General features: G+C 35.3%; 3 protein-coding genes and 1 long non-coding RNA gene across 5 annotated transcripts; all 4 read left to right on the forward strand.

Annotated features, from left to right (window-relative positions):
* The first annotated feature begins 11,408 nt into the window (after nt 1-11,408).
* LOC125206945 (WRKY DNA-binding transcription factor 70-like) lies at nt 11,409-13,587 on the forward strand. 2 transcript variants are annotated; one of them, XM_048106166.1, is made up of 3 exons: nt 11,409-11,853; nt 12,432-12,530; nt 12,946-13,587. In XM_048106166.1, exons 1-3 carry the CDS (start codon nt 11,543-11,545, stop codon nt 13,412-13,414), a joined length of 879 nt encoding a protein of 292 aa, XP_047962123.1. In that variant the 5' UTR covers nt 11,409-11,542; the 3' UTR covers nt 13,415-13,587. The 2 variants fall into 2 exon arrangements, with proteins under 2 accessions (XP_047962123.1, XP_047962117.1); XM_048106160.1 differs by having other exon boundaries at nt 11,410-11,853; nt 12,429-12,530.
* Nucleotides 13,588-15,078: 1,491 nt separating this feature from the next.
* On the forward strand, nt 15,079-17,842 carry LOC125200639 (rhodanese-like domain-containing protein 7). The gene is made up of 5 exons (XM_048098334.1): nt 15,079-15,477; nt 16,101-16,352; nt 16,437-16,535; nt 16,989-17,261; nt 17,339-17,842. The coding sequence occupies exons 1-5, from the start codon at nt 15,079-15,081 to the stop codon at nt 17,714-17,716; spliced, it is 1,401 nt and encodes a 466-aa protein (XP_047954291.1). The 3' UTR covers nt 17,717-17,842.
* A 268-nt stretch (nt 17,843-18,110) lies between these two features.
* LOC125224182 lies at nt 18,111-20,266 on the forward strand. Its single transcript, XR_007176843.1, has 2 exons — nt 18,111-18,366; nt 20,039-20,266. It is a non-coding gene; the product is annotated as an uncharacterized LOC125224182 (long non-coding RNA).
* Nucleotides 20,267-21,180: 914 nt separating this feature from the next.
* LOC125202025 (transcription elongation factor TFIIS-like) lies at nt 21,181-24,610 on the forward strand. Its single transcript, XM_048100336.1, has 3 exons — nt 21,181-21,324; nt 21,673-21,831; nt 23,542-24,610. Exons 2-3 carry the CDS (start codon nt 21,682-21,684, stop codon nt 24,433-24,435), a joined length of 1,044 nt encoding a protein of 347 aa, XP_047956293.1. The 5' UTR covers nt 21,181-21,324; nt 21,673-21,681; the 3' UTR covers nt 24,436-24,610.
* Nucleotides 24,611-24,740: the final 130 nt, after the last annotated feature.

The raw sequence follows: 24,740 nt of genomic DNA on the forward strand, positions 1-24,740 counted from the left end.
ATTAAATGATGTGATTTTAAAAATGGCAATGAGAATATTGTTCGAAAAAATTTACTCTCCATAAATTTTAATAAATATAAAATTAATATTCATGCCTAAATTTAGAAAGTGTTAGAACATAATCATGATTTAGAAAATATCCATAGTTAGAAAATAAATAAAAAAATTTCAAAGTTCGGATGAAATTCTCGAAAACTTCGAAAGATCGTATATTTTTCAGCTTAAATACCTACAACTTTTTGCCACGTTGGTACTTCCAACGTTCACATCAACTTTAATTTAAAGAAAAAATATTTTTTAGGAAAATATAAGAAAAATTGAAATGTATTCAGATTGAATACAAGTTCGGGAAAAAAGTTCGGGAAAAAAGTTCGGGAAAAAAACTAGAAACTGTTGAAAATTTGTATATTTAAAAGCAAACTATCCTTAATTATTTGATGATTTTGTAAGAGTTGCACATAAATTATTTTTTATGTAATTTATTGATATGTTTTCAACGTAATTAAAAGATGGGTGCAAATTAATTTTTTAGTTGCACATCATTAGATTTATTAAGTAATTAAGTAATATTAATCACTCAAGTTTCAACTAACACAACACAACTCACGACTCAACCCTCTCCTCCCACGCTGCTTCCCACGCCACCGCCTCTTTCGCCGCCGTCGCCGCCGCCGCCTCCTCGACGTCGCCGCCTCTCTCACGGTTTTCTCTCTTCCTCTCTCTATCTCTCTCTACTCCAGCAGTGCTCATCTAATTTTTGCCTAATACAGACTTCTCCTGACCAATTAATTACTTGCTTAATTGTGGGTGTGGTATTCCCTCATAATTTGAATAGGACTAAAGAGAAGCACCAATTCTATAATGTATGGCAAAAGGGTTCTAGTTGATGCTCGATCAATTCTAGTGGGGAATTTCAATTTAGAAGAGTTCATTAGGGGTTTAGAACTTGAACATTCTTGAATTCCAAAGGTCACGATTTTGTTTCTTTAACTTATACAATTTTCCACCAAATTTAAGAATATTCCATCACAAATTCATTCCATGATCTTGATTATATAGCACAGTTCATTGTAGTAAAATTTATTGCATATAATTTGTAAATTTATAAAGTTTTTAATACCTTTTTTGCATTGGCCCTTCCATTTTGAATTTCACGAGAAAGCAGACCTACAATACTTTGTCTCTTTATATCTTACATTTAAAGTTTACCCTTTGTGAGTTTATCTTTTTAATTGATTGGACATTAATTCAGAGTCCGATGCTTAGTTTGTTTATAATTTGTATTGTTATAACATCAAGTAATTATTTTTATTGTTTGTTGGCTAATGGAAATTCAACCTTTGGCTAATATGTGTGTGATGTTTTTTATTTTTTAAATTTAACAGGGCTTTACTAAGTCACTGTGAGACATTTTAGAGCTGCACCAAGCAGAGAGAAGAGATAATTGCAGGTTAGTATCTTTATCTTGATTCATTATGCTATTTTGTACCATGACCTAAATGGTGGTCATGTCATTGAGTATATTGTTTATAGAAGCATGCTTTAGGGTGTAGATGGTGGCTAGGCTTGGGGTGGAGCCTTGTCGGCTTCACCGACCCAATTTGCTGTGAAGTGAGGTGATTGTGTGGCTTTGATGTTACATTGTGAATTAAGCATGTGTTTGAATGTTGATTCCTTCCGTTAAGCATGTGTTTGAATGTTGATTCCTTCCGTTTTACGTATGCTAAATTATGTGTTTGAAGAGTTTGTACTATGTGCCTACCTTATCAACTAGGAATTAATATGATGCTCGAATTATTGTTTAGGAATTTAGTTATGACTTCAAATCGAGAGTGGATGTACAGGCGGTACCTTCCTGACATTGGTCTTAACCCAGCGTTTTTAGAAGGGCTTGAAAATTTCATTAAATTTGCAAGTAGTAAACCAGCGTATATGGATAATGATAAAATTAGGTGTCCATGTAAAAAGTGTGATAATAAGCGATATAAACCGACAGATGAAGTTCGATTTCATGTTTCTAAGTTTGGTTTTGTAAAGAATTACCATATATGGAGGTTCCAAGGTGAAACATCAAGCCAACCAACTGGGAATTCTAGTATGGGAATAAATTACGAAGCACCAAGCACCTATCATACGATGGTTTTAGATGCTGCTGGTCCTCATTTTAACAATGAGAACACAGATGAGCCACCAAATCCTGATGCGCAAAAACTATATGATATGCTAAATGCTGCTGATAATGAGTTATGGCCTGGTTGCAAGAAACATTCACAGTTGTCATATGTGGTTCGACTAATGAGTTTGAAAGCAGAGTATCACTGGCCTGAGAGGTGTTATGATCGAGTCACAGAACTGATCAAAGAAGGGTTTCCAAGTGATGATGATTTATTGCCGAATAGCTTTTATAACACGAAAAAATTATTGCGTGGCATAGGATTACCCGTTGAAAAGATTGATTGTTGTCCAAATAATTGTATGATTTTTTGGCAACACGATAGTTTGTTACAAAGATGTAGATATTGTGGCGAATCACGCTTTCATGACCAAAATGTTGGTTCTATAACTGGACAAAAAAAACAGGTGGCTAAAGCAAAAATGTATTATTTTCCTCTTACTCCTCGACTGCAGAGACTATATGCATCAAAAGCCACGGCTGAAGAAATGCGTTGGCATTCTTCATGTACAGATGATGGAGTTATGCGACATCCAGCAGACTCTCCAGCGTGGAAGCATATTAACAACCTATTTCCCGAATTTGCTTCAGATAGTCGTAATGTGCGACTAGGACTTTCAACGGATGGCTTTCAACCGTTTGGCCAATCAGGGAAGCAGTATTCCTTGTGGCTAGTTATTTTAACACCTTACAATCTTCCTCCTTGGCTATGTATGAAGGAACATTTTATGTTCCTCACAGTGTTAGTTCCCGGACCACGTAATCCTAAAGATAAGTTGGATGTTTTTCTACAACCATTAATAGATGAACTGAAACAGCTGTGGGAAGTGGGTGTGCCTACCTATGATATTTCCTTGAAGCAAAATTTTCAAATGCGAGCAATGTTATTGTGGACTATCAGCGATTTTCCAGCATATTCGATGTTGTCTGGATGGAGTACTGCTGGGAGATTAGCTTGTCCTCATTGCATGGAAAACACTGACGCGTTTACATTAGAGTAATCGGTAATGTTATAACGTCAAGTAATTGTTTTTATTGTTTGTTTGCTAATGGAAAGTCAACCTTTGGCTAATATGTGCGTGTGTGTTTTAAAATTAACAGAGCTTTACTAAGTCATTGTGAGACATTTTAGAGCTGCACCAAGTAGAGAGAAGAGGTAATTGGAGGTTAGTATCTTTATCCTTGATTCATTATGCTTTTTTGTTTTCATGGCGCTGAGTATGTTATTTATCGGATCATGCTTTAGGGTGTAGATGGTGGCTAGGCTTGGGGTGGAGCCTTGTCGGCTTCACCGACCCAATTTGCTGTGAAGTGAGGTGATTGTGTGGCTTTGATGTAACATTGTGAATTAAGCATGTATTTGAACGTTGATTACTTCTGTTTTACGTATGCTAAATTATGTGTTCGAAGAGTTTGTTCTATGTGCATCCTTATCGACTAGGAATTAATATGATGATCGAATTATTGTTTAGGAATTTTGTAATGACTGCATTTGTTATCATTCTTTGTGTTAAGTAACGTGAGGAAGCCATGTTAAGAACAAAATGCCTATTTATTCTCCAAACCATGTATCTTTGATAAATAAACAGAAAGTCAATTTATTTACCAAACCAAATAACATCATAAAAATTCATTAAAAATATGGTTGTTGTTAACATAAATGGTCCCCACTGAGCTGTTGGAACAAAACTTCCAAAATGAAGGAAACAAAAGAGGAGAATAGTCATTTATAGATGTTCAAATTAGACCACACTTCCAGCCGAATGCTCTTTTTCTTTCTCGTATTTCTTTTTCTTATGTTTCTTATGTAAGTGATGTGCTAATATTTGACAAACTGATTTGATATTAAAATATACTAACATGTACTTGGATCTCAGGTTTCAGATATGCATCGCCGTCGTCATGGTCATACTCCAACTAGTGAGTCCACTCGCGCGGGATCAACCAACCAAGGTATCCCTGCGATGACATCTTCTGAGAATGTCGTTATAGTGGAAGATGATGAGCTCATGGTGCCTGATGCGAGGATAAAATTTGAAAGGGATCCGCACGCTGGGTTTGTTTTATTTATTGATTATTGATTATTAATTAAGCTTCATTTTATTATATATTAACTAATATCCAAATGTTATAGGAAACTAATAATCCCTAGTTCAATGTCAAGGGAGATAACAACAACTTTTCATCACATCCCAAATATAACGGGGTTTACTTGGGCTCGTACCCCCGATAATGTTAAGAAGCTGTACTTTGAGGAATTTCGAGTAAGTTTTAGTTTGGTAACAAAGAAACTTGTTTTGCTTAATTATTTTTAACTATTTCATTTTCCTACAGAAAGTTTATTTTTGGCCCGATGCATGGGAACAAGAGGTTCATACCCTTTGGACTAAGAGAGCTGCAACTAGATTCTCATCGTTCATTACCTCCTTAAAAAGGATGAGATATAGTAATAGAGGAAGGCCAGGTTACGTGTCAGAAGATATGTGGAAAGGGTTACTAGAACACTGGAAGGATCCCAACGTGATTAAATCTTCAGATCTTGCAAGGAAGGTTAGATATTCTGAGCCAGATAGACGGCACCGGATATAGCAAGAGTTTTGGAGGCTCAACTATGAGTTTTCCCGTACTTTGTAGTTCATTATTAACTATAATCTAATTAGGTTATGACTATATCAAACTTCATGTAATTTGCAAAATATTTATTAGTATATCTATCATTATTTTTGCCTACAAAGTTTTGCTGTTATTTATTTGTTGAGTTGTTACATTGTTGTAAATAGGATGTCGTAACAGGGTAAGCGACAAAATATTTGAGCTGTAACGTGAATTTAAAATTACTAGCGGAATAGCAATATTTAAAAAAAAATTAATAAAAAATAATTAGTAGCGGAATAATCTGCTGCTACTTTTGGCTGTCAGCTTCTGTTACTGATCCGCCACTATTAGCAACGGAATTATCCGTTGCTAAACCTGATTGCTTTTTGATCGGTTTTGACATCAGGATTTTATAGCGGATGTTGTCTGCTGGAAATCCGTTGCTAAGGTTTAGTAACGGATTTTGTTCGCTACAAGCATCTTGGCAGCGAGGTGTTTTGTAGCAGATTAGATCCGCTACTAATCCGTAGCTAATGAGTTTTAGCAACGGAATTTGAGCGTTTAGTAGCGGAAATGTCCGTTGCTATTTCGCGAGATTTTTGTAGTGTTGGTAAAAGTTTTGAAACAATTTAATAAGTACAGTACGATATTAGGTAACATCGGTAGAGGTGGAACATGGCCCTAGCGTAGAGCCCTATTTTTCCTATTGGTCACATTTTTTTTTTGTAAATATTGGACCACAAACCCAATTACTAAAAGCGCCAACGTACGAATCATGATTCATGATTAAGCTCCCTATGAAATTTTTTTTTGAAATTTCGCTCATTTAATTTAGGAAGTTATATTATACTCTTTCTGTCTCATTAAAAATGAAACGTTTTCCTTTTTTGGTTGTCCCATTAAAAATGAAACGTTTCCTAAAATAGAAACAACTCTATCTCTACTTTTTCATCTCTCTTACTTTACTCTCTCATCATTAACTCACAAAACAACACTACATAAAATCTTGTGCCATTTCCCAAATGTTGCATTTTAAGTGGGACGGAGGGAGTATAATTTAAAATTTCTGCTTAAATAATTTTAGAAGTTAAACACTAGTAGTATAATTTATGAATCTGACTTATATAATTCAGGATAAGATTAAGGAAATTTTAGCCATTTTATTTTGAATTTATAATGATCTACATATTTAATAAATAAGAAAATTGGAATGATGCTCCTATAACAAAATTATGATTGATTTGAGACTAAAATGAATGGATCGAGTTGCCTAAAGAAATCGCATAACAATCTCAAGTTAGTGATGTTGAAATGATTTTGAGAAAAGAAAACTTGTTATTTCTTTTAACAGGGATCAGAGTGGAACACTATATACTCCATATAGTTATAAATTATGGAATCATTTACTTTTATAAATAGTTCATCAAAATTGATAAGAGAACAAACAAAATGAAAAGCAGATTAACCCTACTAATTACTATACAAGGCTCATTTAATTGCCGTGATAAGGCTGCCTGTAATGGATATTTATAATTATGACTGTAACAATCGGACAATTTGTTATTTAAGAAATTTGTAAACGTCCTTCCAAAAGCTAGCCTTCATGCTTCAATAATAAATTGAGATTAATTTCAAATTAATAAATCACATCGAATAGTAGTCTTCTGATATTTATATTACGGAATATTTAAGGCATTAATGCCACTAGCCCTACAATAAACTAGCTATAATAAGCCTATACCAAGTTGTTCTAGGATTAGCTGTATTTATGAGACTGGACAAGCACTAATTAATACTATTAAGACAATTTTCCTACTAATATTGTTTCGTCATTGGTTTATGGAAGTAGTCAAGTGGGTAAGGATTACTCCATTGTTCATACATAAATTAATTAGCTTAATCAATTGTTTAAACTCGTACTTTTTGACAATAAAAAATGTTAACATCATATCAAATGATTAATTAGAAGTTCAAACAAAATAGCTAAAAAGATAGAAAACTAAGATGTTGGACTCTACATATAATCCCACTAGTAAACCATATAGTATAAAAGTAAAAATCTAAACACTAATAGAAGTAAAAGAGGGAATCCCATCAACGAACCAATAACAAAGCAGAAACCCCAACCAACATCTAAACATATACGACAATAAGCCCCTAAAGGCATAGTAAGAAAGTGAAGCTAACATACAAATGTTATATTGTTGCATCACGCACGGGCGGATCCAGGATTTATGATTTGCGGATACGAATTGTATAACAAATAATTACTCACGTTATAAATAAAATTATATTAAATATAAATATAATTGTAAATACCAAGAATTTTTATTTGAGTTACGAGTTGTATTAAAAATAATATTATATAAAATAATAAAAATAATAGAGTATAATATAAAAAACAAAGCAATTAAAAAAGTAAGAATATTTTTATTTGAAGTATGAGTTTTACTACAAATAATATTACATAAATGATAAAATATAGCATTAATAGGGTATAATATAAAAAACCAAAGCAATTAAAAAAATAGTAGCGTAATATGAAAAAAATAAATAAAACTTATAGTATAATCTAATATTTAGAAAAAGGAAATAGGAGTACAAAAGGAATACAAACATAAATGAAAAAAACATGAAAAAGAGAATAAATATAGAAAAGGTTTTACTTCGCGCCTCTTAGGAAATGAACACGGCTCACTGGACAGAAATGACTAGCAATTTGCCACAGGACCAAATATATTTATATAAATCAATACTGAAAACTATGTTAATATTATGATTTTTGGGGATACAATTGTAGCCCCTTGTTTCCACCTAGATACGCTATTGACATCATGTTTGTTTTGAAGTTGTTCATCTCATCCAATTCCTTATGCCACAAGTTATTTCATAGATCTCAACGATAATGGGAAGTTAATTTGAGCATCAACCACTAGTCTAATTACCAATTAGTTACGAAAATAAGAGTTTAATCTCCGTATTTCATATGGGGATGTAGCTATCTGAAAGTTGTTTTTTTGATAAATAGAGCATGCTATCACGTAATCACATAGAGATCCACATATTTTTATCGAACTTTCTGAATCTAGTCGTGTCGGTTCCTTAAAAACACCCGCAACAATAGTATTAGTGTATTACTGTACCAAATATTATGGGTACCATGCATCAGAAAAATGTGTTGATGGTATCACGTTATTCATCGCAAAATTAAACACACAAAATATATTTTATTGGCAGAGGTAATTTAAGTAGTTTTAAAGATGAAAGATGTAATTGAAAAACAATCCACTTATCAAATACCAGTATAATCTTCTGATTATTTATCCAAGGTTTAGTTTTTAAGTCATAAATGCCACTAGCATTTCTATAAACTAGCTAGGCAGCAAGTTGTGCAAAGGATTAGCTGTACTAATGAGACCGGTTAAGCACTACTTAAGACAATCTGTCCAATATTTCGTGATTGGTTTGTTTATCGAACTAGTCAACTAGATGACTACTCCATAGTCCCTACATATACTAAACTAAGTAGCTTATAGTTAAATTTTTTCATAATATTTAAATTCATCCGAGCTCCTCACATTTGCTTCACATACAGTGGAGTAGTAATTTACAGAATCTTCATGTAAATATACACATCTAAAAAATATTTCCACGACTCTATTGATTGTGGATTTACTGACTTATGTATGTCTTCATCTTTTGTTTAGATGTCGTGTAGTACTCATTTGTGATACGCGCGTGCTATCTATTTGTGAATTGGCTTCATTCTTTAATTTTGAGTCTTTCGATGTGATTCATCGTTGCTGCTTTTAGTGGTGCCTTAGCCGGGGATGCTCCTCGGTTAATTTGGCTTCTTTTATTTCATGTGTGTGCATTACTAATATTGTTGATACGTATCTCATCTGCTGTTAGTTTTTTTGTGCGTAATAATGTCATTACCATATAAAAGAAATATATCGTGCAAACATCTTGAGGTGAGCATCACATACAACATTAGCTTGAATACAACATCGTGGAGTATTCATGATCAAACAATAAAAAAATAAAAATACAATTTATAGTAGCATGTGGTTAGGCTGCCCATAGCGATCCAACTTGTGCAAGTGGAAGAGAGCATGCACCTTTTAAGGAACGCACAAGATACATGGGTGGGTGGTACTTGCATTATTAGAATTAATTTGAGTGAGTAATAGTATCCACTAAAAATGAAAAATAATATTAATATAGAAAAATTAAATAATAATTTTACACTATATATTTTATCTTTTAACTCACGTCGACCAGGTATAGATATAGACGTAAATTGATCTTTAACTATGCAATATAGACGACTTGCTCTTTAATATTTTAATTTTATGTTTTTTTAATGCTTAAAATGAGAAAATATTTATCAAATTTGATAGTCACTCAATCCCTATTACGTCACATGTCATATTGGCTCACTTGTTTATTTTACTTTCTTTTAAGTACTTTATTAATTAAAATGATTTTTCCTCTCATTAACTTTCTTGTCCAATACAATATCAACAAAAAGTTATCTTTGCTATTTAGATTTATTTTAAAATAGTCTACGTCCCAAATAATTCAATACTCCCAAACCAATAGGTTTAACTTTTTATGCGACGCCCTACTATTTAAAATAGAATTTACTGCATCACAAATAACCCAATTCACTTCGTCCCAAATCACTTTTCTTATTTGGACGCCGCAATATTTTGACAAGTCACTGTCTAAATAGTATAAATTCACTACTATACATTGCAAATAACTCAATAGTCATTATTTACACCACTTGTTTTTTCTTCATTTCCTCTACTTCAATTATTACTTGAATCTTTATCTCTCTTATTTTTTATTTTTTTTTGTAAATATACTATCAACTGATTAAATAATCTTCTCTCCCGATTTCATTATTATTACTCTTTTCTTAACATCAATGTCCGAATCTTAATGAGTCCTATTTTAATTACTTTATTCCATAAATTAGTTACTCCTACTCCCTCCGTTCATTATATAAGCATATTACTGAGTTCAGCGTAAATTTCACTAAAAAATAATCATATGATAAAAGTGTTTTGAGTAAATGAAGGATAAACTATATGTGGGTGCAAGAAAGGACAAAATAAAGAAAGTGATACGTACCCTTTTGCCGATTACTGAAAAAAATGATGATTCACTTATAATAATGGAGTCATGGAGAGAGTATTTATTTTAATCATCGTGCAATCTTTTCTAGTTATACATTTGACACGTTATCACCCGATACGAGTTTTAAGAAATATAATAAAAAGTGAGTTAAAAAATTGGTGGCATGTGGCTCCTATTTTTAAAATATTAATTTATAATAAAATGTGAGTAAGAATGAGTTAGTGGAATATGCGGTCCACTACCAAAATTAGTAAAAAGTGAAATATATCAAACTTTCAGGAACGGATCAAAATGGTAAACTGTGTCAAACTCTCATGGACAGTAGTATAATTTTCATAAAATTCTAGAATACTATATAGTGTGTACAAATGCAAATATGCAATAATATAATAACGCAAATTAGGATGAGTAAGAAAATTCAAACCTACCCAAACAATAATTAAATCTTATAGTAGTAATTTTAAGACAGACTACTCCTATTACACATGCAATTACACACAAAAAAGGATGCATTAAGAATCCAAAAGATAATTAAATCTTGCTACTCCCTCTATCCCATCTCAAGTGATTGACTGCTTCTCGGCACGTGTTTTGGGAAAATGATAATAAACAGTTAAAATGGTGAAAAAGGAAAATAAGTAAGAGAATAATGTAGATACAACTCTCTTTTATACTCCCTCCGTCCCACTTAAAATGAAACATTTGGGAATCGGCACGAGATTTTATGTAGTTTTGTTTTGTGAGTTAATGAATAGAGAGTAAAGTAAGAGAGATGAAAAAGTAGAGATAGAGTTGTTTACATTTTAGGAAACGTTTCATCTTTAATGAGACAACCAAAAAAGGAAAACGTTTAATTTTTAATGGGACAGAGAGAATATTATTTTTCTCTCTATTTTAACTATTTATTACTATCATTTATGCAAAACAACGGCAAAAAAGAAATCAACCACTTGAGCTGGAATGGAGGGAAAACTATATATCTCTTCTTTCCGATTACTTGAGTCGTATGCTATTTTGGACAATTTCAAACTATCTGTGTCATTCTTCTTTACAATAATAAAAAAGAAAAGAAAAACCTATTCTATTTACTTTACTACTACTAATTCTTTTTAAAAACTAATATCGGAGTACAAGTGTAAAAAAGGATGCACATTATTTTTGGATAAGTGAGTCCGGTCACACATGAAATTACACAAAAAAGGATGCGGTAATAAATTTCAAACCTACCCAATTTCCTTGTACATTATTTGAAGCATTTAATTACACCAATCCCGACACGCCACATCTCCACCGTTGATTGAGTGCCCACAGCTGCCCTCAACGGCCATGATGGACACTCCTCAGCCGACACTCCCAAACGCCAATCCCTAACCCGCAAAAACAGATCACTTCCACCCCAACGTCACCACATGACGTCACCACAATGACGTCACTCCATTTTTTTCCATCATTTTATATATATCCAAACCCTTGATATTTCGAGGGTTTTTTCCACCTCGCTTCCTCTCTCCTTCCTCCAAATTAACCCAACCCCCCTTTTTAAGCCTTCTTACACAAAAATAGCACAAACCGCAAACACACCACAACACGCACTCTGCGTGAAACATATATAGATAGAGAGAGAAAATGGATAGTTTGAGTTTCGATAATTTTCATGCAAGGAAGAGAAATGCTATGGTGAAGCTGGTTAAGGGGAAGGAGATTGCGGTCCAGCTTCAAACCCTTCTCCGCGAACCGGTCCAAGATCGCGGACCGGTTTCTGCGGAGAAGCTCGCCTTCCAAATCTACAGATCTTTCTCCGATTCTCTCTCCGAGCTCAGCTCCTGCACCTCCGACCAGATCCCCGCCGCTGACGGCGCCGCCTCCGCCTCCTCCGGCGACTCCGGCAGCAAGAAGAAGCGCGCGGTCAAAGACCGGCGGGGCTGCTACAAACGGAGGTGAGGATAATAAATTATTTATTTATTTATTTAGGTATACTCTGATAGAATAAATAACTCATCGATCTTGGAATAATACGACCAATAATTACCTAATAACGTGTTTAGTATACATTTTGGTTTAGTTCTAATTTTAGGGTTGATATTTATTGTAATTTATTTAATTATTTTCAATTTTTTGAGCTGGATTGGCGTGAGCCATAATTAATGAACACCATAAAATCTCTTTTTTTTTTTTTACTAAACTCTACTAATCAAAGTGTTAATGTGTATAAGTAATCTAAAAATTTTATTAATCTATATCTATATATATGTGTGTGTGTGTGTGACGTTGATTGTGTAGATCATCAACTTGATGTCTTGCTGTCTTGATGAGTGACTCATTCATGAATAGTGTTAGCAACTTGATACTAGAAAACAACAATAATAGAGGTCGGTGTTTGCTTTTCTGCTTTTTTGCCACTTTTCACTAGATTTTTTTACCCTGTACCTACCCAAAAAAGTTATCCATGATGATTGATCTGTTTGATTATCATATTCTATTGGAAGATTAACGATTTATATGTTGGATTCAGAAGGACCTCAGATTCATGGGAAAAGCTATCTCCATCTATGGAAGATAATTATGCTTGGAGAAAATATGGACAGAAGGCCATCTTTGGTGCCGAATATCCAAGGTAATTAATTCTTCAAATCTCTTTTTTCTTTTCCCTCTTATATAAAGCAAATATATCTTCATTTTAATCATAGATTCATGTGGATGAAAGAAATTCTAATGAATAAATAGCTTTCATTTATGTATATATGTACTCCATATAATTGTGTGTACCATAATAGTGCAACTTGTGCACACAGCATTATGCATGCCTTCTAGCTTCTTTGCATCATCATCCATTGATTTATTAATTCATTTGCTGAAAAAGAAGTAAACTATAATTAATACACTACCATCAAATGAAATGAGATAACAAGTTGACAATTAATAGGGATTGAAAATTCTTCAAGATTAGTTTCCATTTCTTGATCTTGACATTTCTAGTTTTTCTTCCACAATCATGAGAGTTGATTTTATGTTTCTTTGTGTTGTACCAGGAGCTACTTCAGGTGCACCCACAAGAAAGAAGGCTGCAAAGCTCTAAAGCAAGTGCAAAGAATCAAAGGGGATGAAGTCATGTACCAGACCACATACTTGAACCACCACACATGCAATGAGACACTAAGGGCCCCTCCACTCATGGTGGATTCCGACCCAATTGACCCGAACCTGATCAGCTTTCAGACAAGCAACCCATCCGAACAAGACAAACATGGCCAATTTTGCAATAATGCCACCAAAAAACCCTTGGTTGTCTCATCGGTGAAACGCGAGGAGTGTGTGAGCGAGGACGTGTCAAACGAGGCCAAATCTACGTTGGAGGACCCGTGGCACGACATCACTGGGCTCGACTACGAGCTAGTGTGGGCCCCCTACCAAGATGAAGTCGAATCTGCTACTTTGCATGGGCTTGATATGGAAGTTGATCAGCTTTGCGACATACATAATTTCAAGTATTTTGATTAAATGTATTGAGCTTTTTTGTTTTCTTTCTCCCCCTAGTGTATAGTACATACGAAATATTATTACATTGGGGTGTAATAATGTTGGCCTTCCTAAATGGAAGTTGTGTGCACTAGTAATTAAATTTTGTACAGTTTTTATTGAGATTTTGATAAAGTTCCTGAAATGGTTGTTTACGTTTGCTTTACTTCATTAGTACTTCGTGGGGAATGAGTTGATCCATTTTTTATAGTACTATTGATATGTTATTATATGTCGATTTTGTTAGTATGACTTGAATATGTATAGTTTGCCTATCTAGCCGAATGGGGGTCTCTGTGTGCCTATTTATATAGGAGTAGAGCACAAAACTCTGTAATCTGAAAATAATCTGAATAACATTAGTTCACCGTTTCTGCCCGTGGACGTAGCCAACACAACGTTGGTGAACCACGTATATTCTGTGTCTCTTTATGTTTTTGTTTGTCTCGATTACACAATTGCTCTATTCTGTCACAACAAATTTGATGAGTCCATTTAAGATGATTTTAAGCCGCTTACACTATTCATTCATAATACTCCATCCGTCCCAGATAATTTGGGACACTTTGACCCGACACGGGTTTTAAGAAATCTAATGAAAATGAGTTGAAAAAGTTGGTGGAATGTGGGTCCTACTTTTAAAGTATTAGTTTTATAATAAAATGTGAGTAGGAATGAGTTAGTGGAATATGAGGTCCACTACCAAAAATGGTAAAAGTGAAATGGTACAAATTATGTGGGACGACCCGAAATGGAATATTGGGTCGAATTATTTGGGATGGAGGGAGTAATATCTGTGAATATAGTTGCAACTCATTAGACAAAAATAACTATGGTAGCAACTAGTTATTGCACAACTTTGTCGTCTTACCGCTACTAGCTACTAATCTAGCAACATGCCATCAATACTACAGGTCGATAGCACTAACTACTAATTGAACAATTTCTTCTCTAGTTAATGAATGGAATTTGTAACATGATTAATGAAGTGACATAAGCTAAAAGGCGACAACTAATTCAGTGAGACCCATTTTGGTACCCCAAAGTACAACACCCTTGATAAACCGTTATCTACATTCTAGAATGCCCTTAAAAACCGTTATGTAGTAGTACTATAATGACTTTTATCAATTCCACGTTAAGTGTCGTTAACTTAAGTCAAGAAAATAGAAATATAATTGTCATAAGATCATTCTATTTGAAGATGCACCATGATTTATATGCTAGTTTACTACAAATGCAAAATATTTTCAAAATCGCATCGATGTCTAATGTTGGTTGTGTTTTGAAAATGTGTTCATAAAAAAAGTGAAGAAGTAGTACATTCACAGAAGGAGAAAGAAGAAGACGTGGCATGTATTTAGGGTTGTAAACATAATACTAATAAAAGGTTAAATGGGCTTCTTATCAGTTGGGCTTTGACCCGGAGATGGTTTGATAAACCGATAATTGGGTCAACTATAAGTAAGTTAATTGGGCTAAATTAGCTTAAATGGGCCCAATGAATTGCTTAACACTAATGCACTACAATTCCACTAGTAAAAAAGGGAATCACCAAAACGCGATATACTAGCAAAGGGGAATCACCAAAACGCGACTATTATATATCCATCCATGGCTGCAAATTGTAATCACCAAACAATAGAATGGTTTTAATAGGACACCATGTTTGGATACATTCTCACTCTCTCATCTTCAACAAAAGAACTGCTTCCGCGGCGGCGCTCAGAATGCTATCTTCATCTTCTTCCACCTCTTCAATTAACCCAAATCCTGCTCTCGCCATGACTAAATCCAATTCCGAATTACCCTCCAAATCTACAAATTTTCCTCATTTTCCTGATTCTGCTCAACCCCCTTTCCCCTCGCCTACTATCCATCTCTCTCAAAGCTTCGCTACTAGAAGCTTCTCAATTGGCGCGACTGCCGCAGCCGCTGCAGAAGGCTTGGAGTGTCCATTGGTGGTGGTTTCGTTCTACAAGTTTGCTGATTTCCCGGACCATGCTGATTTACGGAAGCCGCTGAAAGAGCTCTGTGAGCGGCTGGTAGAATCTCCCTCTCCCTCTTGTTAGGGCGTTTTGCTTTTTATAGACTACTGAGACGCGGGATTTGAGTTTTTTCAATGTGATTCATGTGCTCTTTGAACTTTAATTGCTAAAATACTGAGTTCTTCAATGTGTTGAATCGAATGCACGTTTGTGAAACCCTTGCTGGGGTTAATTGGGGGAGGATAGGTGGAGAAGATACTAACTATATGTGTACCCAATTTTGAGGATAGTGGATAATTCATGCTATGTGTACAAGTTATTCCATGTGTTTGATTGTTATATTGATATGTCGAAGATCAAAATAAGTCTCGTGTTGCTAGCTATTAGTTAGTTAGCGTTGTAAGTTAATTTTTTCCTTGAATCTGTGTGATCTCACTGCCTACCATTTTACAACATAAAATGTTGTCAAGTGGTTTTTTATGAAGAAGCTGATTGTGCAATGAGCTATCTAGGCATAGTGACTTCGATAAAAATGTTAGATCGTCCATGTCCTTTATGGATGCTTTAGCACCCCACTCGACACAGGCACGCAAGGTTTTTGCCCGTGGCGTATTTGGAGTTACCTGTATAATGGAAATATCCTTTTATTGATTCATGCCTCACTAAGCTGATGCCCTCAGCGTGTGTCAGGGGGCATAATACTTGCACCGGAAGGGATCAACGGAAGCATATGCGGAACCTGTGATTCCGTGGAAGAAGTGCTTAATTTCATCCAGGCTGATGAACGATTAAAGGGGCTGAGGTGCATTGAGTCCCCTGTGAGTCCCGAGGAAGAAGCTATTCACCACGGACATATGGAGAGTTCTCCTCTCGCTGCCGGGGAAGATGCTCCCTTCAGATGGGATCATGTGAGGGTCAAGCTGAAAAAAGAGGTGACCAAATATTTGCTTGTTAATTGTTATTCAAAAAAAACTTTTACTAGAAGCTAGCTACAACTTTTTGCTCATTGTTTGCAGATAGTCACGCTAGGAATGCCTTCTGTATCACCAACTGAGAGAGTTGGTACCTATGTGAGCCCCGTGGAGTGGAATAACTTGATCAGTGATCCAGATACGGTAATATCTTTATTGCATGTTTAGTAGTATGGTTAACTTGGTTGCGATGATTTTCCTTGCCAGAGTATATAATTGTGACATCATACCAAGTATTATCATTTATCACCAATTGTCTGTAGTTTGGAGTTGTGCCCCTGGTCCAAACATGTTCATATTTCGTCAAACCTAATTGTTAAGATGTAAATGACCAAACGTTGGCCTTTGTGGAGCAGTAGAGATCACCCAAAAAGATTGTCCAGTTATCAGCTGTGGTCTTAATTCACCCTCGAGTATTATCTATTGAATGTAATAATAGTTGGTAAATTATTCTTCGTTGTGTAAGTTGTTGCAGATGAAGTTGGTTCCTAGCATTTTGTAGTTTCGACTCCGCCATAGTAATACATATTTCTGCTCTTTTATGCATCAATCTCTCACAACTCGATCTTTTCTTTTGCATAAATTTGCACTATCCAGGTGGTGATAGATGTACGCAATGATTATGAAACCAGAATAGGGAAGTTCAAGCGAGCAGTTGATCCCTGTACAACTGCATTCAGAGAGTTCCCAACGTGGGTGGATGGCAGTTTCAAACTAAACGAACCAGATGATGCCGTATGCCTAGCTGATTCAGAACAGACCATAGATGAGCAAACGGCGAAGAAGATGCCCCGGGTGGCTATGTACTGTACTGGTGGGATCCGGTGTGAGAAAGCCTCGAGCTTCCTCCTGAGCCGAGGATTCAAAGAGGTTAAATATCGATATTCTTGAAATACAATGATCTAGCAGGTTACTAGGTCTTTCTGACTCGAGGTAAAATGCTCCAGGTCTATCATCTACGAGGTGGAATCTTGAAATATCTCGAGGAAGTCCCCAAGGACAAGAGCCTGTGGGAGGGAGAATGTTTCGTGTTTGATAAACGAGTGTCTGTTGAGCATGGACTGGTGCAGGGGACTTACAAACTCTGCTACGGATGCAAGAAACCGGTGAGTGATGCGGACATGGAAGCTCCAGAATGGGAGTACGGAGTCTGCTGCCCGTATTGCTACTCTTCTAAGTCGGAAGAGGAGAAGGAGAGGGCGAGGGCAAGGCAGAGGCAGTTCGAGATGTTTGGCATCATCGGGGGCCCACACAAAGGCCGGAAACCGATCAAAACGGCTCAAACTCCTGAGAGTAAGAGCAACCAAATGTCGAGCTCAACATGAGACCTTCCATCAAACTATGTGTAGGAAATTTTGCGGTAGATGGATTCACTGGTTTTATACGTTCATTTCCTTTGTAAGATGATTGTGATCGAAATCTGTCTTATTTATTATGTCGACTTTTATGAATCAATTATTTGCCATAAATGCAACCAAAAGTTCCATTCCAATTTTAATGATTGGAAATATTGATGAATTTATAGTAAGTTTACTCATGATTTAATTGAGTATCAATCTAAATATTAAACTACGATTTTTTTATTTGATTTAAATTTTGCGATTATTCTAAAATTAGTAGTAAATTTAGAACCAACTAATGTACTACTATTATTTTTCATAATAACAGTCATGTAGAATAAATTATTTTTAGTATATTATCATATTTTTTTGGGGAAATGGTTGAGAGACGACCTAGTTAAGTTTATTCCATTGAATATAAACTCCATTTTCTATTGCCGCTTTTGCGCTTCAACATTCCATCTCAATTTGATAGTTCAATCGATCTAGGGTTTTCTCATTCTTCGATTATGGCGCCACCAGCTGCAGTATCGGGTCTGGCCAAGGCTCTCCGTCCCCGCCTCCACCCCACCGATGTACAGGCCGCCGCTCTTTGGGGCGTCACCGCCGGGGCCGCCGCTATCTACCTTGTTCAGGTACCAATATTTCAATTTCCCTGTTTTTTTGTGATCTACGATATGCGACTGGTCGATTTCTTGGTTAATCCTGTACTTGCGTGATTTATTATGGAGAAGGTGTAATCGCGTGTTAGTATTTAGTCGTTTGTGTTATTTTTTGTTTGAATTAGATCTCGATCCTCATGCTTTACATCTACTCATATCCGTGGATGTAGAAAATTGAATTAGCTTTAATTTGTCTCCTATGCTATGAGTATAAAATTTTTACGACTTCTTAGCCATCCTTCATTTAGATGCAAAAATGAAATGTGAGCACGGACTATGAAAATAATAAGGAAGGCATGTGTGAATAGACAGATCTTTTTTTGTAAAATATAGAGCATGAAATATGTTAAAATTTTTTGGGTAGTTATCATCTTTAGGCTTTCAATATGTAGTAAGCTGAACAAGCTTCCCTATTTTAATCTACCATTTCGTTTTATCCTAATGTCTGTTCTACCGTTCCCTGTACATAAGAAGTATATCCGTTCTACTGTTGAGGTCCAGGAATAAGTCCATACAAGACGGTTTGATGTATTTCACTTCTACATATCTTTAAATCCTTTTGTGTAACTGCCAAGTACATATGCTGATTTGTATTGGTAAAAGTAGTGCATAGTTCATTACCTGGTCTGTACATTTCAATGAGTCTGATGATGTTATCTAAAGTGTAATATGCAAACCAAAATGCCAATTGACCATTGATGAAAGAGTATGCTTGTTGTGGTATACTCCCACACAAATATATCTTACTGGTCATGACATGAGACCGTTTCTTCAGTTTGTTACTTCTCAGTGTCAATTGGTTCTCTTTGTTTTGATTAACCCTTGACTGCATGTAGTGGCGGGGTTTGAACGTGAACTTAGTCTTTAAAGTGTATCTCAAGTCTGCCTTGTAAGCTCTGAGTTAAGATCATTGGCATCTTTAGTAGTAGGGTAAACCAGTTGTGATTTATAAATTTTGAATGATAGAAGAAAAATATCATGTCCAGCTCTTATAGACGACTTCTTTAAAAATTACCAGGCCACTTGTCACAACTAGTGTTCTACACACCCATCAGTAAGTAATTCCATTTGAAGTTTTAATTATATGTAAAAGCAACCATCTGCAGCATGATGTGTTTGTAATAAATTATCTTAACACGATATTGTTTGTTTACTTACACTTTTGTCACTGTTGTTTCAACTATTGCCAATAGTTAGCCTCTTGGGAGAAATCATAGTTACTTTCAGTCCTTCTGTTGCATTATCTGATAAATTTCTTGACAATGTGCTACTAATTCTACTTAAATTAGCAAGCACATAACATGTTCATGGTGATTTTGTCATGTTTCTGGCCGGAATTGGACTAAAGTGTAAATGCGTGAATGATGAATCTCATGAGACCAATTTGTTTGAAAAACTTCAATTTGGACTGGAAAAATTGTGATCAAATTTGTGTTGCTACATATCCTACATAACCAAGTAGTTATCTGGTTTTGGAAATCTGTTGTGCCTATAGTTGCCAGTCCGGCATGTACAAGATGTGAAGATTTACATCTATGTTTTTTTAATTGAATAAATATATGATTTCTTTGACATACTCATCTGTAAGTTCTGATCAATGTGATCGTATTTTCCTTGGTTTCCTTGGTTTTTGGGATTTGAGCAGCCTTTTGACTGGATTAGGAAGACATTTTTTGAGAAACCTGCACCTGAAGAGAAATGAAGTTTGATCTCACATCCAACCTTTTTGTAATGATTTTCTGATGCAACTCTGAGCAGAGATTATGAAATAATAATAATGATTTTATGTAATCATGCTTTTCCCAGTAAAAGCTACTACATTGTACTTGTTTTTTTGGATTAATTTGCACAAGCTATTGATTTCTCTCTCTCATTTCTTGCCCTCATTGTGTGCTTTGGTATACTAAGGATTTCATCATATTGTTGAGTTATTTTGGCAATATTAGCATTTAGGTGCTAAAATCTCAAGTTCTAGGCCATCACGGCCACATCAACTATCCATAAGCTCTAACTGTAAAATAACTCTCATTTCTTTAAAGCACGTTGTTTAATATTTTAAAATAGTTTTATGCAAATAGTAGCATCTTCTCATTTAGCTCTATTAAATTATTAATCACTATAAAAAAGAGTAATAAAGTAAAGATGTTACTATAATCTTAAGTTGGAAGATACCTCATCGGTTGTAATTAAATCTAATTATTGAAAGATTAATAGTGACCTAAGATTAGAACTAAAAAAAAATATATATCCAAGAAAAGCAAAGGTCAATAAATATTTGGAGTACTTTTGTTTTTTTAGTTGCACATTTGTCCCGGGACCATAACGACTTAAACCACCAATCTATTTTGATTGGAGAAAAATCTTTACTGATTAAGTTGAATTTTTTCATCTAATAAATAAATTAAAGGCAAGATGTAATAAATGTGATTAAAATAAAAGAAAAGAGGTACTCTATTCGTCTCAAGGTGTTGAGTCATATTCTTTTTTGGATTAATCCATTATCCAAGATAGTTAAGTCATTTTTTTTCTGACAAAAATTTTAAAAAACTCTCATACTTTACTCTTTATTAATCTCTTTTTCTTTATTTCCTCTTTTACTTTATTCATTCCACTTTAATCTTTAATATATAAAATTTTTAAATTGTGTGGTGAAAAGAAACTCCAACTACGTTTGGAGGAGGTAGTAAGATTAAATATAGGCCCATTATTGAAAGAAAAAATAAGACCTAGTAGGTCGGCCCAAGCCCAATATCGCGGTCAGACTGAAATTCTTTCTGTTATCAATATCATCAACCGCTTCATCATTATTCAACACATCTTCGTCGCTCTAACATTGTCAAGAGGCTGCTCCATCAATTTACGTAGGTACCGCCTACGAAATTTGCTATCGACGCCGTCTCCGGCGAGGTCTAGGTGCCAATTTGTATTCAGGTGCTCTTCCTACTTCCGTTACTCGCTGTAAATCTCTTTTGTCTAGGAAAATAGGTGCCGTTTTTTTGTCCCATTTGTTTCGTAAACAACGAAAATTGGAATGGAAACGGACTCTGGTGATTTGCAGGAACGGATTCTTATCTCTCTTTATAATTAGCTTATTCGCGGAATTCGAAAATTTTAAATTGATATATTGACATTGTTACCTAACCCTAGAATGCTCTTTTATGTGTGAATTTTATGTAATTTATCATTTATTTTTTTGTTTGTTGAAACGATTGTCTGATTTTTTTTAATTTGATTTTATAGAAAAACAATTTGATATGGTTTCTGTTTGACATCTGATAGATAGGAACAATGGAGAAGGAGCTGACTGAGCTTTTCGAGTCGGTGAAGAAAGCTGCGGATGGGGCTGAGAACTCTCCCGCGGAGGTGGATCGATGTGTCGATGCATTAAATCAACTCAAGAAGTTCCCTATTAATTATCAAGTCCTTGTATCCACGCAGGTATTTTAACGATTTTTATGTATTTGGTAATGTTCTATTTCATGTTGTGATTATCATGTCAATGCAAAGGTATATATACGAATTATCGTGCCGGATGTGTTTCTGTGTGGGTTTTTGTTTTATTACCTGGAATCCTGTGTTGTTAATCTAGTCCCATTCAAATTGCTTTGAAAACTCAAATCCACCCAAATTGCATGTGTAAATGTGGTTAGTTTTCTTTATTATTAGTCTTCAAACATGGACAGCACTCAAACGTGTTACCCCCAGGTGACCTGTGGACCTGGATTCGGATTGTGAATGTTACAAGATTATATCAATTTGACTTAAGAATGTAGTGCCTCTAATCACGTGTAAGATGAATCTAGACATCATTGTGATTGTTATACTATCGTACCTGATATTTCTCTGATGGCAATATCTTTCCAATTCACTACCTAATTTGACAAGATACGTTCAATTAGTTAAAACATAAAGGTGGCCTACTTATGTAATCTTTTGGGCCAAGTTTTATGATGGAAGGATAAATTTAATGACTATTTCCATTTCCATGTGGCAAAATTCAGTAATAAGAAAAAACTTGCCTAGTGTGACCTGATTTATTCCATTATGATTCAAGAATTGGTAAAATATGAGAGGGTACAAATACAATACATTTATTGCTTTGACTGCCTTCATACCTTGATTTCCTTACTCAACCCATACACCTATGTCCGCTAGTGTAAGTTTTTTTTCCGTGACAACATATAGAGTATGTCTTGGTCATGTTTTGAGTTTTTTAAAATTGCATAATGTTTGCAGCACACGGAGCCTTCCTTTCAAATATCCTATAGGCTATAACTAATCAACCATACAAACCACGTTTCAATAGGCAGTTTCCTTGCAATATAGTCATATCTGAAAAGTTGATTTAACTATTGTCCATGGGTGGAATCATAATCATCCTACGCAAAACTTTCTGGTGGGCACGTGACTATTTTTAGAGGTTTGTCATTAATTAGAGATTTTACACAGGGGTTGAAAGGCGTTTTCAATCCTCAAGGCGTTCTGAGACATAAGGCCAAGGTGTAAATCTTAAGAACACATGAAACTCTTCGCAAATATAATGAAACACATGAAAACTTGAAACATGTAAAAATCATAACTGGGTCTAAGTTGATTGGTTGAGTGAGTCAACAGAGAGGTATAGGATAATGGTGTATGAGTGTGACAGAGAGTAAAGCGTGGGATCGAGTGAGAGAGGCAGGGTAGAGTTCTAGATTGGGAGAGAATAGTCTGTTAAGTAAGTGCACTCCCTCATTTCATTCTTGAATTTTTTAGTTCCTTAAGGGCTTCATAAAAACCACAACTTTAAATTAAAGCTTAGACTTTATACCCATTAAGTTTCGAGCATCAATAACCCCAAAACAGAATTAACACAGAATCGAAACCCTAAATGCAAGTTACTCGCCTGCATATGTACTAGTACTTTGTTTGTGTACTTCTTTCTTGATGCATTTGGTACATTGGTGTGAATTGCTCTCAGTTTTACTTGCACACATCTACAGCAGATTATAGTGAAGTTGGTGATTCTGCGCTGTCTGGTTCCAACCTATTGATTGAGCAATATTACTCCCTTAGCAACTGATTAGATGTTAGAGCATCATAGGATCTTGTTGTTTATTTGGTATTGATATCTAGTTTTATTCCCTTACATTATTAAACTTATTTCAGGTGGGTAAACGTCTTCGCATGTTGACTAGACATAGAAGCGATAAGATCAGAGCGCTGGCTTCTGATGTGGTTGAGGTTTGGAAAGCCATAATTGTCAAAGAAACAGGGAAAAACAAGAAGAATGGCAATAGTGAAAATGGCAATTCCGTGAAATCCGAGTCTCATTCAGAAGCTGATGAGGCGAAGAATTTCCAGAGGACAAACTCAATGAAATCTGAAAACTCTCCAGCGCCTAAGAAATTGATGGTGGACAATTATGATAAGTCCGTGAAGGCGGGAAGTTCCTCCAGCGCTAAAATTGAGAAAGTCGAAGTCCAGAAATCCAGTTCTTCAGTGCAAAAACCACCACCAAAACTGTCGTCTCCTGTATCCTGCAAAGACCCAATGAGGGACAAACTCCGGGAAATTCTCGCGGAAGCGCTGTGCAAAGTATATGGTGAGGCTGATGCGGATTTGAAACAAAGCATTGATCAACACGACCCAAACCGAGTTGCTGTTCAAGTGGAGACTGCCATGTTTGTGAATTGGGGCAAGTCCAACGGCCCGCACAGGTTCAAGTACAGGTCGGTGATGTTCAACATCAAGGATCCAAACAACCCGGATTTCCGGAGGAAAGTCCTGACTGGGGAGTTCTCGCCACCAGAGATTCTAGAACTGACGCCTGAGCAAATGGCTAGCGATGCAAGGCAGATGGAGAACGAAGTGATAAAGCAGAAGGCGATGTTCAACAGTGAACGAGCAGCTGCACCGAAAGCTAGCACAAACGAGTTCAGATGCGGGCGGTGCAAGAAGAAGGAATGCACTTACTATCAGATGCAGACGAGGAGTGCGGATGAGCCCATGACTACGTTTGTCACCTGTGTAAACTGCAACAACCACTGGAAGTTCTGCTGATTTGATCTTTAATTGTTTTATTTCTTAGGTTTTTGTTATTTTAGAATAGAGCTCATTTGTTTGTAGGAGACGGTGTTATTATTAGGATGTAGCATAATGTTTACATTTGCATAATTTAGTCAGGATTCTGAATTTCTTTTCTCTGTGTAATGCAGTGCTATTATTATTCAGTGCAGATCATGTAGTATCGAGTTTTTTGGAGTATTTACTAAGGATAAATTATGAAGTTTGGTTAATTTTTTGTCAATCTCAAATTTTTTTGAAAATGATCTTCTCTTTAATATTTTTCTCAATTGTCTTAGTTT

The sequence above is a fragment of the Salvia hispanica genome, chromosome 1, assembly GCF_023119035.1.
Source record: "Salvia hispanica cultivar TCC Black 2014 chromosome 1, UniMelb_Shisp_WGS_1.0, whole genome shotgun sequence".
Taxonomy (NCBI): Eukaryota; Viridiplantae; Streptophyta; class Magnoliopsida; order Lamiales; family Lamiaceae; genus Salvia; species Salvia hispanica.